We start from the raw sequence: 22,568 nt of genomic DNA, 5'->3' as shown, positions 1-22,568 counted from the left end.
TTACATTCCCTCCATGAAGCTTGATGGCATATCTTAGGCAGTGTTCCACTCAAGATTGATGGTATTTTCTACACGTGGCACCTGCATCTCAGATAACCCTGTGTCTTTCAAAAGCAAATCTGTCTAACCTGCATCTGGAGATAGTGAAAGGCTGCTCCTTTCCCTGGGGACTCTAGGAAAATTTTTTTGGCATTTGCACAAGCCTGTATGTAACACTGTTCAGACAGAAACCTTTATTTAAAAAAAAAAAAAAAAAATTCAAATCTTCCAGACACATTAAGATGCATAATAAAAGACTGTAGTATAGCTTGGGAGTGAAAGTGGGTGCTTGCATTTCTGAATTGAGCCATTTGTGCTTTCTTTCCAAACCTTTTAATTCAGCATGTCTCTACATCATTTGGTAGTCAAGTACTGACAGGTTCATTCTTTATGTTTTATTCCCTGCAATTACTAACAAATGAGCACCTTTACAAGCTGTTCACCTTGCACCAAAAGGAAGCTTTCCTGAAAAATTAGTGAGGAGAAAAAGAAATCCTGCTGTATTCATTGATCTACTAGCACAGATATCTTTGAACTGCTCCTGAGAGTGTCATATAGATCTCCCTTAGATCATTTCTTATACTAGGCTTTATTTGGTTTTTCAACACAAGCCTAACTTTAAGTGCTGTGGTAATCTGGAGACATCTCTAATCTCATCACTGCCTATTCACTACGCCTATATATGCCTATTCACTATACATATATATATATATATGTATATTCACTATGTCTATATATATGCCTATTCACTATATATATATTCACTATATATATATTCACTGTGCCTATATATGCTTATTCACTATATATATATATATATATATGTATATTCACTATGTCTATATATATGCCTATTCACTATATATATATTCACTATATATATATTCACTGTGCCTATATATGCTTATTCACTATATATATATTCACTATATATATATTCACTGTGCCTATATATGCTTATTCACTATATATATATTCACTATGCCTATATATGCCTATTCACTCTCTCTATATATTCACTATGTCTATATATGCCTATTCACTCTCTCTATATATTCACTATGTCTATATATGCCTATTCACTATATATATATTCACTATATATATTCACTATGCCTATGTATTCCTATTCACTATATATATATTCACTCTATATATATATTCACTATGCCTATGTATTCCTATTCACTATGTATATATATTCACTATGTCTATATATGCCTATTCACTAAATATATATATATTCACTATATATATATTCACTATGCCTATATATGCCTATTCACTATATATATTCACTATGTCTATATATGCCTATTCACTATATATATATTCACTATACCTATATATGCCTATTCACTATATATATATATATTCACTATATATATATTCACTATACCTATATATGCCTATTCACTATATATATTTATTCACTATATATATATATTCACTATGTCTATATATGCCTATTCACTATATATATTTATTCACTATATATATATATTCACTATGTCTATATATGCCTATTCACTATGAAACATGCCTTTAAATTTCTTTATCCAGCAAACACACAAGTGAAAACGCACTCCTCAGAATAACAACTTAAAGGAAACATCCCTCCCTCCAAAACCAAGAAACACAACAGAGACAGAGAGAAAAATCAGAGATCAGCTTCTCTTGGAGGGTCGGTACCTTTTCCTGGACAAAGCTGGCGTACCCCAAGGAGAGGGGAGAGAAGTCTCATTTGTCAGGCAAGGAGGGATCTGTTCTGCACGACTACAGACAAAAGACAGGGGGAGGACAGAGAGGTTAGAGAAGAAACCAGAGGCCATAAGCTTGTTAGTTTTACAAAAACACCCAAAAAATCGTTACTGGGCTCCCTCCTTCAGAAACAACACGGGTGACAAAGGACAAACAGGATGACACACAGACATGCAAAGAGTGCACAGGACTCTGCTCTGCTTCAGTGCCCTGCTGAGATTTACTGATAGCAGCAGAGCAGAGCATCTCTCAATAATGTTCAACAGCAGAAATTCAGAGGAGAAAGTAAAGCTTCAGTAAATTAGAGATAACCAACAGGGGTAAGAAATAAAGTCAATGTAAATTCAATAAATTAAAGTCAATGTAAATTCAATAAATTAAAGTCAATGTAAATTCAATAAAGTCAATGTAAATTCAGTAATGAATGATGAACAGACAATTTAAAGAAGGAGAAATCACTGAAAATAGTGGAAAAAAAAAAGAACTTAGTATGGTATCTTATACAACATCACCATGGGATTTACTTACCCCATTGTTTCCTCATTCTCTACTGTTTGCCAGTGTCAACTTCTACAGTACAAGTAACACATTCTTAATCAAATTGTCCTCCTGCTACCTGAATGCTTTAATAATGCTTTAAAATGAGATCAAATAAACTGATTTCTAAAGTTGGCTTTTTGGTGAGCATGTGAGAGTTGAGTGTGTGTGTGTTGGTGTGGTTTTTATTGCTTTGTTAGTTTTTAAAATTTTCTTTAAAGAAGGGAAAAGCATTAAGATCTGCTGCTCTGGGGGCAAGGTGGCCCATCTTATTAGAACACATGCATTTAAAGGCTGGGGTGTAAACAGCTTCAAGGTCCCAGATGTGAAGCTTAGGTCTCTATTTCACATTTTGTACCTTAAATTCTGGGCAAAAACTACTCCAAGACAAGCCAATCTGCAATACATACTTCACAAAGTTTTGTTGTCATTTTGAACCAACTTTAAGACACACTTGTGTTCATTTTGTGTCTCATTATAATTTAAATGCTAGTTGTTTAACTCTGGGAGTGTCTTGCAGTTAAATTTAAAAAAACCAATAATTTACAGACTACCTAGATCTTTAAAGAACAAGGAGATCCAAGTAAAACAAGATGTCAGTATGTGCTAGCAAGGAGAAAAGGAAGCACAGGGGAGGCCTCATCAGTCTGTAAAACTACTTTAGAGATGGTCATAGCATAGAGTGCTATGACCCAAATCATCTTCTCCAAAATAACTCGCCAAAATGCAAGAGAAAATGGCCTCAAGTTGAACCAGGGGAAGTTGAGATTTGATATTTAGGAAAAAAAGTATTTTACCAAAAGGGTTATCAAGCACTGGAACAGGCTGCCCTTGGATGTAGCTGAGTCACAGTCCCTGGGGGTCTTGGTTTAGTGGTTGACTTGGTAGTGCCAAATTTACAGTTAGACCTGATCTTAAGAGTATTTTCCAACCTAAATGGTCCTATGTTTCTAAATGAATCATGGTATTATTTCAACATTTCCTTTAAAGCTCCATATCAAATGAAACGTGAAGTTAAGATACGACATTCAACAATAAAATTTTCATTTCACTTAACCAAAGTGTAAAATCTAGTTGTTCTAATGATGATAATGCAACCTGTCAGCCTACCAACCAACAGGTTGCTTCAACACATCAAATATAACCATGAACTGCTATCTCTGTCTTAACTGCTGCCACAATAAAAATGATATTTTAAAAATATCCAGCATCAGAGAGAATGCTGCACCTCCTGGAGAACATCAGCAAGCTAAGGCATTTATTTGGTCAGATGTTGACACCTTCTCCTCCTCTCAGTGGAGTGAAGGAAGAAAGAAGTAGATTAAAATGGAAATACAAAAGCTTGCCATGAAGATATCTGAAGAGAAATATTTTGGAGAACGTTGGCGTGGGGCAGGCAGAGAAGATGAAAGAAAAGGAAGAAAAAAAAAAAGCAAAGTTCATACCTGTCAAAAGAATCTGTTGCTACCTTGTAGAGGTAAATAAAAAGTTTGCTGCAGTGTCTTAGAGTAGGTGACACAGAATCCAGGGATATTAGGTCATCGTCCAAAAGTCTTTGAAACAGTTGTGTATTGGAAGGGAAGACATTCAAGGGACTTATTTTCCTCAAGTCTGAGAAGCAGCCAAGCAGCCGAACAGCATCTGCCAGCTTTTCATACTGGATCTCTGTCTTGAAGAAGTGAGAGTTGGCCGGCTCGTAGCGCATGGCTGCAGTCAGCGTGCAGAACACAGTGTGCAGCAGTTCAAACACTTGGTTCTGGTTGACTTTTTCCCAGCCATTCTTAGGTGGTGAGCACAAAGATCTTTCCATGGCAACGAGTAAAGATGTGACGTACACAAAGCCGCCGACTTTCCTGAAGACGGTTCTGGTGCGGTGGCTCTCCCTCAGCACCAAGAGCAGGGCCTGGTTTGGACAAAACAAACAAATCAAAATAAAAAAACAGCAGCAACAACAAGCAGCAGCATCACAAACAGCTTGGGAAAAGGTGGGAATGTTTTTGTTTACAAAACATTGTTGTGTTAGCAAAATCTTTGGGTTATTTGTCAAAATTTGGTAATGCCTGAAGTCTCTGAAGATCAACTTTGTACTACAAAAATTCTTATAATCAAAAATGTACCAAAGAAAGAAACAGTAGGAAAAGTAGAACATTGCCCCTTATTTAGAAGTAATAAATTATCTTCCAAAAGACCTGAGCAAGCCCAGAATGGAACCCAAAATTGCCATGTAATTCTCTTAGTGACAAGAGGGAGAATATCTGTGTTAGAAAGGAATCTTCTCTGCCATCACACTTCACAAAAAATTTCAAACAAGAGCAGGCAAATGACTTCTTGCAGCAATCAGAAATCCAAACTTTGGAGCATCCTAACATCTCCTAGAAATCAAAAATGCAGGAGCACCTGGCAGCTATGTAGCCACAATGGCACTCAAATATAACAACTCAGCAAATTCAGGCAGTAAAAATTGGCCAAATAACCCCACTTATTTTTAGCTTTCCTCTATAAATCTCTGAATTGAGACTGAGACTATATTTTTAAAGTTTCTATTCAAAAATAAGCTGTAGAGAGGAACAAAAGTGGATAAAACCTTACTTGCTGAACAAATAAATGCAAATCCTTGGTATAAACAGCAGAAAATACATCAGCTTAGGTAGTAGAGAATAATACTCATCTGTGAAATCATGGGGAGGAGAAGTCCCTCCACACAGCCAAAAACAAATAAAAAGAACACTTGTCATGGGAAGTTTGACCAACATGTGAATACAGAAGAAAAAATCTACATACAGAAAGCATCATAAACAATAGAAAAATGTTATTAATACAGAAAAACAGGCTGGGGGGAATTTTACATGAGGAAAAGTTACTTTTTCAGAGTCAGGCTGCTTTTTTTTAAGACTCATTTGCCTTCTACTATTTGCCTCAGCTTTTCTACCCTAAAATAAATCACAGTATTTTGTCGATTTAGAAGGAATTTTAGAAAGAATTAGAAAGAATTTTTAGCAATTCTTTAGAAAGATTTTTTTTTTCTTCTGAGAAGAAATTGTGGGTCTAGATTAGCAAACAGAACACCTAATACAACAGGAAGCAGACAAGAAGTTTTTTGCTTCTTCCTCCACTCCCAGCCTTACTTTCTTACTATTCTACTATTTTGCTCAAGCAAGCAAATTCTTCAGCTTTATCTTCTACTGTGATCATTACAATTTGCATTAATATAAATTTGCATTAATATTAATTATTTCAGCACTCATAGATAGAAATTGCTGAAATAAGATGCCACAGAAAACGCAAGGCAGTGCTGAAAATAAATGTATGTTACTTGCTTGCTTTTTTCCCCATACTTTATTATTATTTACATATTTTTCCATGAAAAAATAAACTAGTGTTGCCAATTAATTTAGAGATAAAGGATAGGATCTCCTTATGCTTTTTTGGAAGCAATGAGAGTTTTCTAGTTCCCCTCATTTAAGATCAGGACTGTGACCTGTTAGCACTACAGGTATTTCATTTGCATTTCATTTGTTACCTCCCTGCATAGAAATATTTCAGTTTGATATCTTTAATTATTATGTATTCATAATGTGTGTGCAGGTCCTTCTCTCCCAAAGAACTTTTCTAGTTCTTTAGGATTAGTATTCCCATTTTTTTTAACTGAATAAGTCCCCACCAGGGAAAATTATCCTAACTACAGAACCTCATTTTCGATCCAGAAAAGTGATGATGCTAAAAATGTATTCACTAGTTACATCCCGCAGTTCTGAAGTGTACCACAGAGAGATGGCAGAAAATACAAAAATGTGGATCAGATATAGGTATTTCAACTCCAGAATCAATCTATACACAGCACAGTTGAATCCAATGCCCTTCTAAGTGTACCCACACCTTGGCAGGGAGAGTGCTGAAGGAGAATTCTTTACCTTTGTTGCTGTTTGCTACCCTGAAATGACCACAGGGACACTTGGAAACTCGAGAGAAAGATGAACAGGGGCAGAAAGCCTTAATTTATTTATTTTATCCTATTATATACCTTTAGAAAGGTGACCTTGGGTTGGAGGGTGGAATTCCCACCTCTCAACCACACTGCTCCAAAGGACCATCAACCACCACCTTCCTCTCCTCAAGAAGAACGCAAAAACAACGACGGTATTTACAAAAACAATATCTCATTTATATGAGTGGAGAGTGAGAAGTGAGAATTTCCACTTTAAATGAACGCTCAGAGAACAAATCCATCCCCTGGTGCCAACAAATCCATGCCCTGGTGCCACACGTACCCTGAGGATGTCAGTTTTGAGCTGCAGCTCAGTCGGCGGGGCCGAGTGCATCAGCCCCAGCAGCGTGCCCATGTCGTCCTCGCCGCTGGGGGACAGCACCAGCTGCTGGATGATGAGCAGGGCGTGCTGCCGGCACTGCGGGTACCTCACGATGTTGTGCACGCACCTGGCGCCGCCAAACTCCCTGAAAATGCCTGCAGGAGGAACGGGGTGAAGGGAAGAGTTTTAGCTCTGTGGATGGGTGATGATTTGCTGTGATTTTTACTCCCCTAACACGAATTTAAATTAGAAGTTCAATGTCTTCCGACAAAATTTTTCACTAATATGAAAATGCATCGTGTACAAGGATGGAGGTCAGCTCCAAGAATTTCCTCAATAATTCTGTTACTCCAACAGCAGTTACTCTGTTCATGCTAGAAGCCAAAAGGGTCTCAGGATGAAATAAAAAATGTACCAAACCCTCCATGTCCTAACCATGGTGTCCTTTGGATCAGAGATGGATTCAGTGCAAAAGGAGAGGCCTCAGATATTGAGACAGATGAGTTTGCTGCATCCCTCCACAGGTCAAGCCCATCTCCTTTGTGGTCAGGTTTTCATAGAGACTGGGCTAACATTTTATATTTCTAACACTCTCAGTGTAGGTTCTCAACTATCTGGTGAACCCAAATTTCCTTTTGAAATGTAGTTAGCAGTTATGTAATAATCGGAAAATTTCAGGAAATTTTATCAGAGACACTGGTTTAAGATCAGAAACCAAGCACTGAGCGTGGTATGAATCACTGCAAGGCTGTGCCTACTTTTGATTCTGTGATGATTCTGTGATCTACAACCTCTGCTGGCCTCTGGACACAGTGACACTGATCACACCCAGTACAGACAGCAGCCAAACTTTTTGAGGAATATTTTCTCAGCTCCTCCTGTATGCTCTGTCCTAGTCCCTAACTGGGAGAGGTGCTGATCAAATGAGACCCTTGAACTCTCCAAGATCCCCCCAAAACAACATCTGTGGCATCATCCCAACATGCTGATGTCTTTACACTCCTGCTGTTGTTTCTCCAGTGCATATTCAGAGATGAAATCAGTCCTGAGAAGCAGCAGGGACATCCTGAGGTCAGGAACAGCATCCAACAGCAGCCAAGGATTTCTCACAAGGCAGGTGGACACTGCCACAATTCCAAAAAAAATCACTAAATCTTGATTAATGAAGCACAATACAAAACTGCCTGATTTAGAAAAGGACACTTGTAACAGAGCCCTGTTTGTACATGCTGACTGGAAATAGCTCTTTAAAAATGAAAAGACATCTTTAACTAAAGATACAGGCATTACATTAAGTAGACATGACACTGTGAACACTGAACTACATTTCTAATTATGTGTTTCAATTTTTAAATATCCAAACAGTGTTACAAGCACTACTATGAATTATTATAGAACTGTTGAAGAGTGATGGGGTCTGGTGTTTGCCTTCAAGTACACAATGCCAAAGAAGTTCAAGTTAAACACTGTTTTGTTCTCCATTATTTTATGTCTATTCTCTTAATTCTCTTTTTCTCTGGGAAAACTTAACCAGAGAAAAAGTGTATTTCAATGTATTTGAATACTGGCCTGAAGACAGAAAGTCAAGACATGATTTTCTGGGTTACTTTTTATACATATCTTGACAATAATATCTTTACTCACCTGCATTTGTGTTTGATCCTTGTAGTAGTACTGTCAGGGTCTCCATAACCAATAAAGCCAGCTGCTTTTGGTCCTCAAATGAACTGTTTCTTGAATCCACTACAAAAAAAATCAAAAGCTGAAGGTATAGAAAATATCACTCTTTTCAAATAGGCTTCTTGATAATTTCCAGAAACAATTCTATTTTCTTTGCTTCCCTAGAGAAATGCAGCCCCACTATTTTCCAAAGCAAGTTGAGATTTAGTCTAGACACGCATTCCTGAGAAAGATTAACTATGAACCATATGAAAAGTTAATTTTATAAAGACAAGCATTTAAACAGAAGTTTTAGAGCACTGTGCGCTCCACTGTGAGTGCCTGACATTGCAGCTATTGTTTCCTCAAGCCACAAAGCTACACCAGTTTAGGATTAACTGCATCTGTTCTTGTTCAGTTTGCAGTGTCACTGATGCACACAAGCTCGATGGCACTTTGAATGAAGAATGTAAAAAAATTCTCTGTGTGTGCATGTATGCTCCTCTGGCAGAGCCTGCTCTGTGCAGCTTCTCTGGGATGCTCCAGTCTGGAGATAATTGATCTGAATTTATTTCTTTCAATGCTTGGAAAAATGTAGACCCAGCTTATAAAAAAGTCTCCTATTAAAAGCTCAGATATTCACTCTACAGAATTTTTTCAAAGCTGGGGCTAAACATGAACGTACAAAGTACCTTTTGTTAGGAAGAACATTGATGCTATGTGTTGCTCCTTTACTTTTTCATGTTAAGTAACAAATATTGAACCAGTACATCAAAAAAACCATTTAAAAAGGAAAATATGAGCTCCTACTACTTTGCATTCATACAGCATCATTCATTAAACTTAGCTTCGAGCTACTCTCAAGAAACTGAGATGCAATTCCAATGAGCTTTTAAGATGGCAAAGAATTCCTCAGCAGAATTCAGCCCTTGAGGCACATGTTCAGACCCTCTCATTTCTCCTAAATGTTAAACTCCACTATTTCCACCAAAAAAGACAAGTATTAGCAAAATGGAAAAAAGCACACCCTACCTTGATCATTCAGTGCCTGAGTGGGATCTTTCAAAAGGGCTGCATATTTATGAAGAAGATTTACCATCACCTCCAGCAGCCCCACTTCCCTGAAGACATCCTTGAAGATGGAATCGTGACGGGTGAACTTCAGCAGTGTCTTCATGGCAATGATGCTACACTGAAAAGAAGTGCTGGATTTTAAAAGGATGCTCACACTGATCAGCTCTTTACAGGGTATGTAATTCAAGCTGAAGACAACCAATTCCAGCATCTCAAAGTATTTGGTCTGCACTTCTGGAAGTTTAGGAATTTTCTCTGCAAACTGAGACAGGGTGTGCTGAGATTCCAGGATGAAGTAGTTGGCGTTGTCAGCCATGTAAATATTCGTGATGGCATCGAGGATGATTTGTGCTAGATAGTTGGTTTTTGCTCTCAAAAATGCATTCTGGAGGACAGAAAATGCTTGAATGTTCCTCACACTATGACCTAAATCAGGAAACAAAGTGGGATGGGAGGAAAAAGGAAAGAGAAAGTTCTTAATCATCATAAACAATGAATCCACTTAAAAATAATAATACACTTAATTAATAATGATCCATGCATTTCAGTAAGTGGGAATAAATTACCAAAGTATGAGGTCACTTTTAATAAAAAAAATCATTAAAACTAACTTCAAAAAAGCCTCTGCACAACCACTTACACTGCAAATTCTAAACCTACTATTCTTTAAGATGGCATCTTCACCTCTGACAGGAAGAGTTTATGTAAGCAGCTAAAGATGCTGATCAAAGATAATTTCTTTAAAATAGATAAGTCCACTGATTGAGTGTTAAAATGCACTATTTAGTGCAAAAGAAAAACAATTCCTAAGAACAATGAACTCTCTCCATACCAAAGAAAGAAAGTCATTGTCCAAGGAACGTAGGATGTATATTCATTAGTCTATAAATCTATAAATGCAACCCTATAACAAACTTGTCTTTTGCAGTAGTGCAGCTCATAAGAAGTTCAACAAATTAGCTCCACAGTCACTATTAAATTCCAAACCCCTTAGTTACATACAAGACTAACCTGAATTATAAGTTTATGCACAGGATACGAAACAGAAGTTTGTTTTTATACAACCTTTTCTCCCCCAAGACTTCCTCAACCTTATCTCCAAATCACAATTGACTGTGGTTTCAAGCACACCACAGATTTTATCAGTCTGATCACACTGGTGATGAAATAACAGATTTCAGTTTTTGCCTGACAGGAGTTAACAGAAAGCAAACTGGGGTGGGGGAAGGATTAGCACATCAGCCTTTCATATCAGTTCAGTAAGAGCAGCTTAAAATACCATGAATCAAATCTGTGCATCTCTCCAATAAAATAATCTCCTCAAATCTCCATGTAGAAAACTGTCAGCTTTGCAGTGAAGAGGCTGGAGCTGTCCTCAAGGACAAAAGCCCTAAAGCTTTCCTCTTTGGGTCCCAACCCCAAAATAAAATCTTTGAGGCCAAAATAACTGAGACCCTAGGCTTGGTCACAAAGGGTTTGTGCAAGTTGCTCTGCATCTTTCCATTTGCATTTAGAACAACAAAAAAGCAAACAGAGAGAGAGAGAGAAGGAAAGCAGACTCACCTTTGCCTGCAGGCTGTGGGACTGCAAATCCAGGCAGCAGGAAAGGTACCCCAGTGGTAACCCCAGCTGGCTTTAACTCATTGACACCGTATGTGGTTAAGGAAGTTATCAAATTAACCAAGTCCTTCAAAGCATCCTTCGATTCAGCTTCTTTTGCCTGTTCTAATCTAAAGAAAATACAACAGGATCGAGTTAGCAGGACTAGTTTATCTCGAATCGCTTTAGTAAGATCTTTCTCAGTCAGAAAATTAAAGAAGTTTCTTTCAGAAACTTCTGAAAAAAGAAAAAAGAGATCCTGGATAGATCATACACCCAAGGGTTTTTTGGGCAGGCATCTTCATTACCATGTTTTTTAATCCATTAGCAGCTTAGAAGTACTTTTAATTAAAAAAATAAAATTATTGCCTCACAGCATGCACCACATTTACATACACGATTTTTCATTATGAAAGCATAAGACAATAATATAATTATAGAATTATTTAGGTTGGAAAAGACCTTCAAGATCATTGAGTCCAGCTGTTAACCCAACACTGCCAGGCCCACCACTAAACCATTTCCTTAGACAAAGCAAAACAAACTCCAACCAAATTCAAAAATCACTAGTGGCAGCCAAAATTTTATATTCTGGATTCTCTCTGAATATTTAGTACCAGTTGTTTTCAAGCAACTGCTTTCTTTACAAAGCAGGAAAGATTTAGTAATAAACCAGTACTAAAGAATGAAAAGTTAAAGAATGTAGTTTCATAAATGGAAAGAAGCACAGAATTCAATGTTTTGGTCCTAATATTTTCATTCCATAATGATCTATAGTCACTTATTTGTTTAAACCTGCTTATCTACTCTTTATTAGAGAAAACATTTTTGAAAAACCTCACTGATCTGTCTGCATTTCTTCAGGCACTTTTGCCTACCTGAGGAGAAGGTCACAGAGGAAATTGTATCCTTGCCATATCCTAAAATCATCCAACAACGTTTGGGACACATCACTGGAATCCTTGAGAAAACAAGAAAGTCCAGCAAACATCTCAACTATTTCTAGGGGAGAAAGGTCATCAGACTGCTGCATGTTCTGGACACACGTGGACAAACATTCCTTTTCTGAAAAGAATTGCAGTGGAGAGATTTAGGATTTTACTGGTGTTAATGACAGCAAGAAGCATAATTAACACACAAACACAGCAATAAAGTTACTTATTCAAGCAGCTCTTGTCACAGAACACTTAATATCACTTGAGGATGAGAAGGATTCTCAAGTGGCTTTGGATCAGAACCTAAAATCTTTTTGCCAACCCCTTCCTCCCTTTTACCACCTTTATTCTTGTAAGGAGGAAACTGTGTAGATAAATACTAATTTTTACCTAAAAATCCTGACCAGATATCTCTACAGAATAAAAAGACAAATATGGCAACTGTAAGTAATTCTAAACCATATGTTTTTCTTTTAAAACACAAAATTATACAAAGCACTGACCTGAAGTGTTATCAAAACCCTACATATGAACCTTTTCCACCCTGTCATCTTACTCCTACTCTGGTTAGAAATGTTACCTGTACATAAATAAACACATGTCCAAACTAAAAGCCTAGAAGCTTCCCTGTTATTTTCACGCCTATTTCCCAAATAAGAAAACTACGAAAGAAGAGCAGCAAAAAATCCCAATAAATAAGAAAACTACGAAAGGAGAGCAGCAAAAAATCCCAATAAATAAGAAAACTATGAAAGAAGAGCAGCAAAAAATCCCAATAAATAATAGAAAAGAAAGACACGTACCATGGATGTATTTCACTACATTGACACTAAGGCCATGACGAGATATGGTCATCAGCACTTCCCCTGCACTCTTCCTCCAGGGCAGGTTATAGGGAGGGCACCACGAGGTTATTGCACTGAACAGGAGCTGCAGATCATCCTTCTGAGCCAGCTCTTCTGCCGGGGACACAAAACTGCACAATTTCACCAGGATCTGAAACAGCAAGCCATGAAACAGCTGGCATTAATCCCTTTATCATTGCTAATGTTTGCCTAGATTTATAAAAGGTGAAACATTCTTCCATGAAGGAAACACACTAAAAAAAGTTCATGTGCTGTTTTCCTTTGTGTGTTTTTGTTTAATTTCTTTGAACACAAGACAAGGATATTCCACACATGGTTATTTCAAGTCCCAGTTCAGTTTAAAATGCTTACCAGAAGCAGAGTTTAAATCTCTTAGGCTGACACAGCATATCTGCATGGATACCAGGATATTCCACTCTTGGAGAATCTGCCAGTGGCTAATTTGCAGGTCTAAATTCTGCACTGGGGGAGAAGCTCTGTGAGGCAAACTGCTGCATCCCTTCCTAATGCAGGAAAGCTATTGATGGGTTGTTGGCAGAGCAGCAGCCACAACATCTTGGTCAAATTAAATTTGTCAGGAAAGGCTACAGCAAAACTGCAGAGCTACCTGAATAACTGGCACCTGCATCTGAATTTCCTAATTACCAAAACCAAGACAAAATGCAGCCATACAAGTGAAGCTACTACATCACATTCCCTTTTCTGCATGTTTTAAGGATGTCTGATCTTTTGTATCTTGAGCAGGAAAAACTCAGGCTCCCTCTCAGAAAACTGGGAGGCTGCAGCTGGAGGGGAGGTCTGAAATCTCACCCATTCCAGTCAGTTCTTTTGAGAACACCACTTTATTATCAATAATAATGTTTTTTACTGCATCTATTTCAATCAGTAATAGACAAAGATAAGTACTAGGACGAGTTAGATGAAAATAAAATAGTAGTACACATGTTGCTCCTTTTAAGTATCTGTGCAGAAGAGGTGAATGCATTTCTGTGCAGGAGGTATTTGTCAAAGACAAGAACTAGAGGAGGAGTGGAAATTTAACCTCAACTGGCCTTGCAGGAAAATCCACCTCTCTCTTATCTGTCAGTTTTCTAAGAATCAAGGAAGAGCAAAACCTGGCTCAAGTGAGAAGTTTCCAGGCTTTGCTCACAGGAAGTATTTACATTCTCTTGCAAATTCCCTATTTTACCTTTCTTACCTGTACAAAGACTTTCTGTAGCAGCGCTCGGCGCTCTGCGAGAGGTAGTTCATTCTGTGCTCCTCCAACTACCTCAGGCACGTGTGGAAGGTCAAAAAACAGATATAGACATTTAACAAGCGTGGAAGGCACTGACATTGTAGTCATGCAGTCCACAGTTTTCTGAGGAAGGAGAAAACACAGCGAAAAAACCCAGTTCAGCATATTACATATTCAAAATATCAATAATAATGCAGTTGATTGAAATGCTGGTGTTTTTCTCTCACACCTTTGGTGTTGACACAGCCACCACCTATTCTTGAGGGCCTATCCAAACAGTAATTTTAAAAATAAGATGAATTATCTACATGACAACAGCACCTCACAGCCACAGTTCAGAGCAGTCACTGCACAGGACAGAAACAAAACCTGTCAGTCTCTGCCAACACAAGTTAATGAGTTAATTACAAGACCTTCAGCCAAGTCCTCATCAGCTATCAGTTCTTTGTAGCAGCAGAAAGGGGAGTGGGAGGAGGACTATTCAATTTATGCCCTCACTTGGGAAGAAGGTGTAAGGAGCCATAAGAAGAAGCAAGGCAGCAGAAAATATGAAAGCATCAGTGGGAAGAAAAGACAAATTTTTTTTTCTGCTAAAGCAGAAGTCCTGTGGCAGAATAAGAGAAAGAGGATCTTAACACAGAAAAGCAGAATATAGTTACATCTTTTAGTGAATGCTCATGCAGCTCATTTTATTATTGCTTCTGTCTCTTCCACCCCATAATTTATTTTTGGCTTTGCTGTTTCAGACTAACCTGTCCTGATGAAGCTAGTAAATTGATTGTGGTGAGCAGCATCCAGCCTCTACTCGCTTCTTCACTTTGATTGACCTCCAGGAACTGGACTATGGCACGACTTGCAGCCTCTGTAGGAGGCAGTAAAAAGGAAAAAGGCAGTAAGAATTCAGTCTGCACAAGGGAATACATCTTCCCAGTAGCTCCAAGCACTGAGCATAAATTCACCTTTACAGCAACACCTGAAAAAAGGACTAAGCTTGGGGCTATGCCTTCCAGACACACATTCCAGTTTTACACACACACTTGGTTTTGACACTGGCAATGCTGCAAAAAGCAAATTTTTTGGTCACACATCATCCTTGGACCAGCAGATAGATTTCAGTAACCTGCAGCAACTTTTGTTTGGGTAGTTTTGCTTTATCAAATACAATATACTTTTTCCAAAGCCAAGAAGTCACCATCCAATAGTGGCCTCCATGGAAATAGCTGAAATTTCTGAAGAAAAGCACTGCACTCAAACAACAGTATGGAGGATAATGAGGATTTGTAGGGAAGGAGGAGTGCTGAAAGACAAAAGGAATAAAAAACTAGGAAAAAAAAAGTAACATTAAGGCTATGATCTGCAATTACCACATCCCCATCCTACATTTTTTGAGAATGAAAACAGTAACAGCTTATGGACAATTCTTATGATTGAGAACCACTTCTGGATGCCATTCCATATCAGTCAGAGCCAAAGACAAATACTCAGCCTAGTAAACAAGTTATCAGCCTCAATAAATAAATCAAGAGAAAATGCAACCCTATTTCACTGCTGCCTGAATACACACTTATGTAAGAAGTCTATAATGCCAGTTGTGATGTCTGCTCATTACCTTTAAGAGACATCTAAAAACAGTTTTCAGTAATAACTGTGTATCAATCATCTCCTGTGCTTTTAGTGTCAACAAGGACAAAACAGGAGGGTGAATAATATCACATAAAAAAGAAATTACAAAGGAATTACTAATGGAGGAATAAATCTGCAACTGAAGAAAAATCCAATTTTAATAATGGCTTGTTTGCTTCATCTACTGTGAAGATTCCCCAGCACACACCTGGGAAGGAGTTTATTTGAAAGGCAGCACATTTCATATGGCAAAGCACTTCTCAAACTTGTAGTACCATCTACATTGAGAAGATCACTTTCTGAAGCATCACACTGGAAGCTCTGCAGATTTGGTTCACTTGTGCAGTGGCTCCTCTCTCACGTTTTTGTCTGGCACACTTTTTCCCATAACATACTTTTATACAAACCACTGGATTTTCCAGTTCTGGTGTTAAAGTAAGGACAGGCTGCTACCACCTCCTTTCCATGAGATAAAGCTTGAGATACCGAGGTGAAATGCAAGGCATTTTACAAAATTCACACAAAAACAAGGACAAATAGGAATTTCCCAGGCCTGTTCTCTTTCTATCCCACCACATTTAGAGCTGGGCAATCAGCCTGTGCCTGCAGGACTCTCACTAAACTGGATGTGCACAGCCTCCAAAGCCACCTGTGGAACAAGGGTTTGTCACCTCTGAACGTGACACTCAGGGGTTAATCCATGCTTCTGAAAAAGTTGTCATGCTGCTGGCACCCTGGCAAAGCAGAACACTATAAATAGCAGTTTCAAAGCTGTCACTCTTAATTAAGCACTACCTAAAACACAGACAGCATTTTAAGTGCTGGAAGACGTTCTCTTGTCATCTGCTCTGAGTAAATTTGATAGTGCTATCATTTAAGATTAACTTCTATCATCAGCATTAGTCTTAATTTATTCCTTGTACCTTTCTCCTGATTTTCAAGTGCCCAAGTCATCATTTAATAAAACATCCTCCATGTGTCCCACTCAGATGTCCTTTAGCCCTTCAACTTCTGCTGCAGAAGAAAACCAATTCAGCAGCAGGATATGGTAACCAATAAAAACACCAAAAAGGCAGAGACAAACCTATAAAATAATATGTAAAGAGACCTATTGTGATAACTGTGCAAGCATGCACACATGAGTATGACCATGATTACTCCATGGCAAGGGAAACTATTCATTATTCCTAACAAACAGTTACTGCTGTGAAAACCTCAAAATCATCACTGTTGTACAGCAAAGATTGAAACCTGCAAGATAATTCAGATTTAACTGCTTCACTTTTCTTGCTATCCCTACCAGAGAAATAAGGCAGTTGAAACTGTAGCTGAACACAAACTACAATGGGAATGTTCAGAGACCACTTAAAACAGGGTGCTGGCACAGCTACTACTGAATCACAAAACACCGTTCTGAGAAAACCACTGCAGTCTGCCAAGAATAACTGAGATATGCCTCCACCATGGCAGGCATTACTTACACAGCTATTAGCATAAATATTCAAAGGCCTGATGAAAATAATTGCCCTGTGTTCCATTATCAGATGGAGTAGGAAAAAAAAAAATAAAAGAAAAAGCAAGGAAAAAAACCAACCCCAAACCGCCACCATTAACAAAAATCTACCTCTGACTTGTGAGGTTTTAAGAACTGGATTATCTTGGAGAAGAAGCAGAGCTATGGCTCAAGTAATAAACACACAAAAATGGTTATTCCCAGCAGAATCCAACTGACTAGCAGGCATAACAGATGTTCCTTGGGAAAAAAGGTCAAGTGAGCACCTCCGTTCTGCCAGCATGGCTGTTGGACATTTATTTCCCCCCAATACTCAAAGAAAAGACATTTAGCTCCTGTTTACCCATAGAGAACAGGTTTTGTCTATGCTATCTGTTTAGCCATCTGGAATGTTTCACTATTAGTCACTCTACTTAAAATGGAAATATATTGTAATTGGCACAGTTTGTGACTCCTGACTTCCTGCACAATAATTTTCACAGCCTTTTCCAGTCCTCATTTACCACCAAATCCAAACTGAGAACACAGCACAGATCTTAAAATTATCTAGCAGGCAAAGACTTGATACTTCTTGGAAGCACTCCTCTTCAGAAAAGGAAATCTAAGAGGAAAGCTAAGGGAATGCCCTGGTGGTGCATTGTCCTCAGTTGTGCAATTGCCAGTACAAGATCAGGTTCTGATATATTCAGTCTACAGAACCAAATCTCACCCTGACATTTCATAATCAGAGAAGAAGAGGAGTCTACTGGCATTTTTCTAGGGCTGGCAGTGCTGGTGCTAATGTGAGAATTGCTGTACTTTCACATCTTATTAGCTTCCTGGCCAGCAGCTAATTTAAAATGCATAGTTTTGGAATGTTAACATATCCAAGTGACACAACACACCAGCAACAGGCACCTCAGGCAAGACACAACAGCTGTTCACATGCATGTTCTTGGCCTCTTTCTCCTTCTAGGTCATGCAACTAACTCAGTTCACACCTCTCTCTCTCATCTGTTGGAATTTTGTGGAACTCAGCTTTCTCCATAAGCCAGGGAGGAAACATCTAACCTCTTCCTCCTGCTCTCTCTCTCTCAGTCCAAAGGAAAAAAAGACAACACATTTTCCTTGCTAAAAATTCAGTTTCTGAGCCTGCACAGTTGCTGTGAATGGCAGCTCAGAGTATTCTGACTGATGTGACAATCATGATGCACAGATGTGGAAAAGGCCACCCCTGCCCCATGCAATACCTGTGGACTTATTCGATGCTCTCCGTCGAATTTCCGTCACCATCAATCGTGACACTTGAGTAGTAAACTGCAGGAGGTCAGAAAATTTCTCTGTCATTGTACTTGGAGGAGCATTTCCAAACACCTAAACCAAGAGAAAAATGGATGCATTAAAATCATTCAGTTGACAAGGATCACTACAAACTACCGTGTTTCTTTGTGAACAAGTATTTCTGTGTAGATTACAAGCTTTTCTTTGCATGCTGCAGCATTCATCACTGCACTGGTGTGCACAGTGCATGCTCACATTCAGAGCTGGAATTCAGACCTTATTCAGAGAGGTAAAATCTGATGAATGGAGGCAAAAATAGAGTTGTACATTTTCTTGCAAGATGAAAACCCTGCAGAACCCCAAAAGATTGAGATTGCACTCAATGGGGTAAAGAACAGGTACCAGACCAAACTCTCCAACAGGACTTCTGTTTTTAAGATCAACTCCTTTACTGTCTACTGGACCTAAATAGAATGACATGTGTTAAGTCTTTTAAGAGGAGTAAGAACCAGAATTGCCCTGTTAAGTCCTTCCTCAATAAACTGACAATAGCAGGAAGCCTCCTATGTTGCTGATATCCCAAGGACTTACTCTCCTCTTCTGAACACAACAGCAGGCTTTTATTTTTTTTTGAAATTATCACTTAATTCTAATAACTTATTCTTCATGATTAAGCATTGATTTTGCTATTAAATAATGTATTAGATCACATATAACAGGGAGAAATGTGTTAACTCTGTGGTATTGCACTAACTGTGGAACACATTATCTCAAAATGGATTAGCTAGTTGCTGCAGTAATTTACTCTTTATTCAAGACTGCACAAAAAAGGAGTCTTTATCCACATTTCCAACGTAAAACTTGCACTAAAACGGTCACAATAAACCCATGATATTCCTTATCAAACAAAGCATGCAATCCAAATTATGGTATCATCACTTGTGTTAATGCTGAAGAAACAGAATAGCCTGTTCAACACCTGAACACTCTGATTTTTTCTAGCAAAATTTAAGTTCAACAGGCTGTGCTGGCCTCCCAGGAGGAGGATGTGCTCTAGCACAGTTGATTTGTCCTCAGCAGCTGCCTCACCCCTGGCTCCTTTCTCTGGGTGACCCAGTTATCCTGTCACAGCCGAGCTGCTGACACACTTGGCCGAGGTCACGCTCAAGTCCAGGGACATCCAGTGAAATCCAAGATTACAGCCAACAGGGATCCAAGGCAATTGTGGTGCCAGCTAACCTTAACCCCTAAGTCATTGAAGAAGGCTTAAAAAGCAGAAGGAAAAATAACCTTTGTCAAAGTTTGGCTTCTTAGCTCCCTTAGTATCAATTGCTCCGGCACATCACAAAACAGCCAAAAATATTTTTCTTGTCTACTTGCATTGCAAAGTCATGATGAAATGGAGCCAGAAATACAACACTGAAACGGAACACTCAGTTTCCTCAAAATAAAAATAGTTTTTACCAAAGGCATAAGTATTTCTCATACTAAAAACTTCAACCACCATTAAAGCAAGCAAACGGGAGACCAGACATCACAGGCAGACCAAGAAAAACACCTCTTATTTGAATTACAGACTACACCACATGCCTAATACAGAAAATTCAAGTTTCAAATATTTCACAAGACCTCCTTTGCAGCTGTCTGCATCAGCTCCCAAATAATCCAAGAGTCCCTAAATTCCACAAGAATTTAGAAGGGATGAGGGCCTTGAGGTTTGCATGCTCACCTAATTTAAGCAAGATTATCTAGACCAGAGTGCACATTATCATCTTGTCATCACTAATTGTTTAAAGCTCTTTCACCCACACCAAGTGAAGAGGAAAAACTATTGGCCCTGTTACCTGTCCTGGGCTTGCTCAGATTTGTCAACAGTTCCCAGGAAATGCAGAAAACTCAAAGTTACAGTAAAAGGTGAACTGAGGTCACGTGGATTTTAATTAGTTGCCCCATGACCAAACTTGCACTATGTAGAATAAGCACGTCCATTGAATATTTGTATACTCTTTGACTAAAAGTGATAGCAAAAACAAGGAATAGCATGTTACACATTAGTATATAACGTTTTTAATAAGGAAAAGCAAGTTTCTTTCAAGATAATCCAACCATGTACCATTTATTCACAACCAGCCTGTTCACCACTCCATCCCCTTTCCTCACACACTGCACAAGTGTTACCACCACTGGTAGAGCAGGGCTTCCACAAACTCACTGAACTCTGAAAGGAGCCTTTTGAGTACTCTTCAACAGGGAAAATCTTTTGTTAATTATGCACCAATTTAGCTTTTCATTACTATGTGATTCATCATTTCATAAGCCTCCCTGAACAATGGAGAAAAAGAAATGGTCTGTAAATCCACTCATTACCAAGATGGTTTTATCCACAGCAGGTTTGAGACATGCTCTGTCTATAAACCAAACTTAAGAATGCTTTAGCTCTGCTGAATTTACCGATCAATAATCCTCAAAATAAAAAAATTAAAAGGAAATGAAGGCACATTTCACACAAAACTTGAGATACCTCTGGTGAAATTAAAAAACTCAACCATATGGCTAAGCAAGAAAGCCACAAAAGAGCTCCTGGATACCCTCTTGAATACAAAAAAACAAGAATGCCTTTACATGAAATACAAGGAAAAAATCTCCCTATAACAGAGAGAGATGAGACCTGACTGATCAAGAAAAATCAGTTTTGTTTGGGTTACACTATCCCAGTTCATCGATGACTGGTAACAGTTATCAAGGTCTGCAAGAAAGGAAGTGAAAGAGCAGAAACAACACCTGCTTTCCTCAATATGCCAAGCTACAATCCAGATTTTAGAGACTAAAAACTGAAGTGACATCTGGCAACAGCCTGTATTTGTGACACAAAGGACAGCTCCAAGAAGAGCAAAAGCTCAAAGCACACAAAGCTTGAGGACAGTGATGTTAAAACTAAACAAAGAAACTGAGAGGGGGGAAAAAAGAGGAACAAAACAACCAGAAGCAGGACTGAAAAAAAAAAAACATTTGGCAAACATGTAAGAATGTGCCTCAGCACCAAGTTCACTTTAATAAAGAAGGGCACAAAAGAGTCTCTAGGACTCAGAGAAAAGAGCCCATAAACAAAACTAGATAGATTCTGCAAAGAATAGAAAAGAGACATGGGGAACCTGGGGAAGGAAAAGCTACTACAAAAAGGGGAAAACTGAGGAAAAGAGTAGCCAAGATGCATTCACACCAATAGAAATCACAGAAACCACTGATCTCTTCAAGAACATAAACGGTACCTGAAATTACTTAAGACAAGAGCTGATTTTGATGAAGTAAAAAGAAAACTTGGGGCTACTGATTTGGTTTTCAGAATGCTTCAGCACATGAGCTGAATGAAGGACAGTTAGAACAAGCAGTGCAAAGACATGAAGTAATTTCAACTGGCTTCAGCAGAGTCCAGAGGAGGAGCTGAGAATTAGGACAAAGCCAGCAAATGGCATAAAGGGAGAGGGAAGATGTGTATTAAGAAAGAAAATAGGAAAGAGAAAAGGCAGAAACAACAGAGAAACTAATACTTAACTCTTTTTTTCTCTCAGAAGTCTAATCAAAGTCTTTCCTTTGCTGTACATGCATTGCTACTCTAGTTTTACTCAAACCCAGTAATATCACCAACTGCAATTTCTATAGATATAACACTTCTGCCAGGATTTACCACAAAGGCTAAGAAAAAATTCTTCTCCCCTTGCAGATCAAAATGCTGAAGAAGCTCAAGTGGGTGAATTCTATTTTCTATTTTCTATTCTATTATCATGAGCATCAGCCTCATGTAACCACCAGAGGGAGATTTCTAAGCATAACTGCATCAAAATAACCTTCACGGGCTCAAGGCAAGATTAAGATTCCACTGTGCTAATTTGTAAAAACAAATCAAGAAAGTCCATAACTAAAGGGCACATAATCCAAGAATTAAATTAAAGAGGAGGCAGATGAACTGAGCTTACTTCTCCCAAACTCACACAACAGGTTAGCAGTAGAAATAAGACCTAGGGCAACAGAATGGCATTCAAGTGATCCATCCACTGAAGCACACGATTGAGGAGACTGAAAATCCTACTGTGTCTTGATTAGGATTAATTTAAACTACAACAATGCTGTGTAGAAAATCTCAACTGGCAGCTAAGCACC

At 38.4% G+C, this 22,568-nt stretch overlaps 1 protein-coding gene across 6 annotated transcripts in view; it reads right to left on the bottom strand.

Annotated features, from left to right (window-relative positions):
* WDFY3 (WD repeat and FYVE domain containing 3) overlaps positions 1-22,568 on the bottom strand; it is a 128,005-nt gene that overhangs the window by 64,688 nt on the left and 40,749 nt on the right. For 5 of the 6 annotated variants that reach the window (XM_063415102.1, XM_063415103.1, XM_063415097.1 and 2 more), the window contains 11 exons: positions 18,380-18,503; positions 14,767-14,876; positions 13,976-14,137; positions 12,715-12,907; positions 11,855-12,041; positions 10,941-11,107; positions 9,336-9,803; positions 8,289-8,387; positions 6,606-6,799; positions 3,783-4,240; positions 1,732-1,815 (listed from right to left, as the gene is read on the bottom strand). In XM_063415102.1, the coding sequence (XP_063271172.1) occupies positions 1,732-1,815; positions 3,783-4,240; positions 6,606-6,799; positions 8,289-8,387; positions 9,336-9,803; positions 10,941-11,107; positions 11,855-12,041; positions 12,715-12,907; positions 13,976-14,137; positions 14,767-14,876; positions 18,380-18,503 (2,246 nt within the window). The remainder of the gene's footprint in view (positions 1-1,731; positions 1,816-3,782; positions 4,241-6,605; positions 6,800-8,288; positions 8,388-9,335; positions 9,804-10,940; positions 11,108-11,854; positions 12,042-12,714; positions 12,908-13,975; positions 14,138-14,766; positions 14,877-18,379; positions 18,504-22,568) is intronic. The other variant, XM_063415101.1, reaches the window with a different exon arrangement.

The sequence above is a fragment of the Prinia subflava genome, chromosome 18 (assembly GCF_021018805.1).
Source record: "Prinia subflava isolate CZ2003 ecotype Zambia chromosome 18, Cam_Psub_1.2, whole genome shotgun sequence".
NCBI classification, from domain to species: Eukaryota; Metazoa; Chordata; class Aves; order Passeriformes; family Cisticolidae; genus Prinia; species Prinia subflava.
Note: the sequence above shows the minus strand (reverse complement) of the source record. Positions and strands in the feature narration are given on the sequence as shown.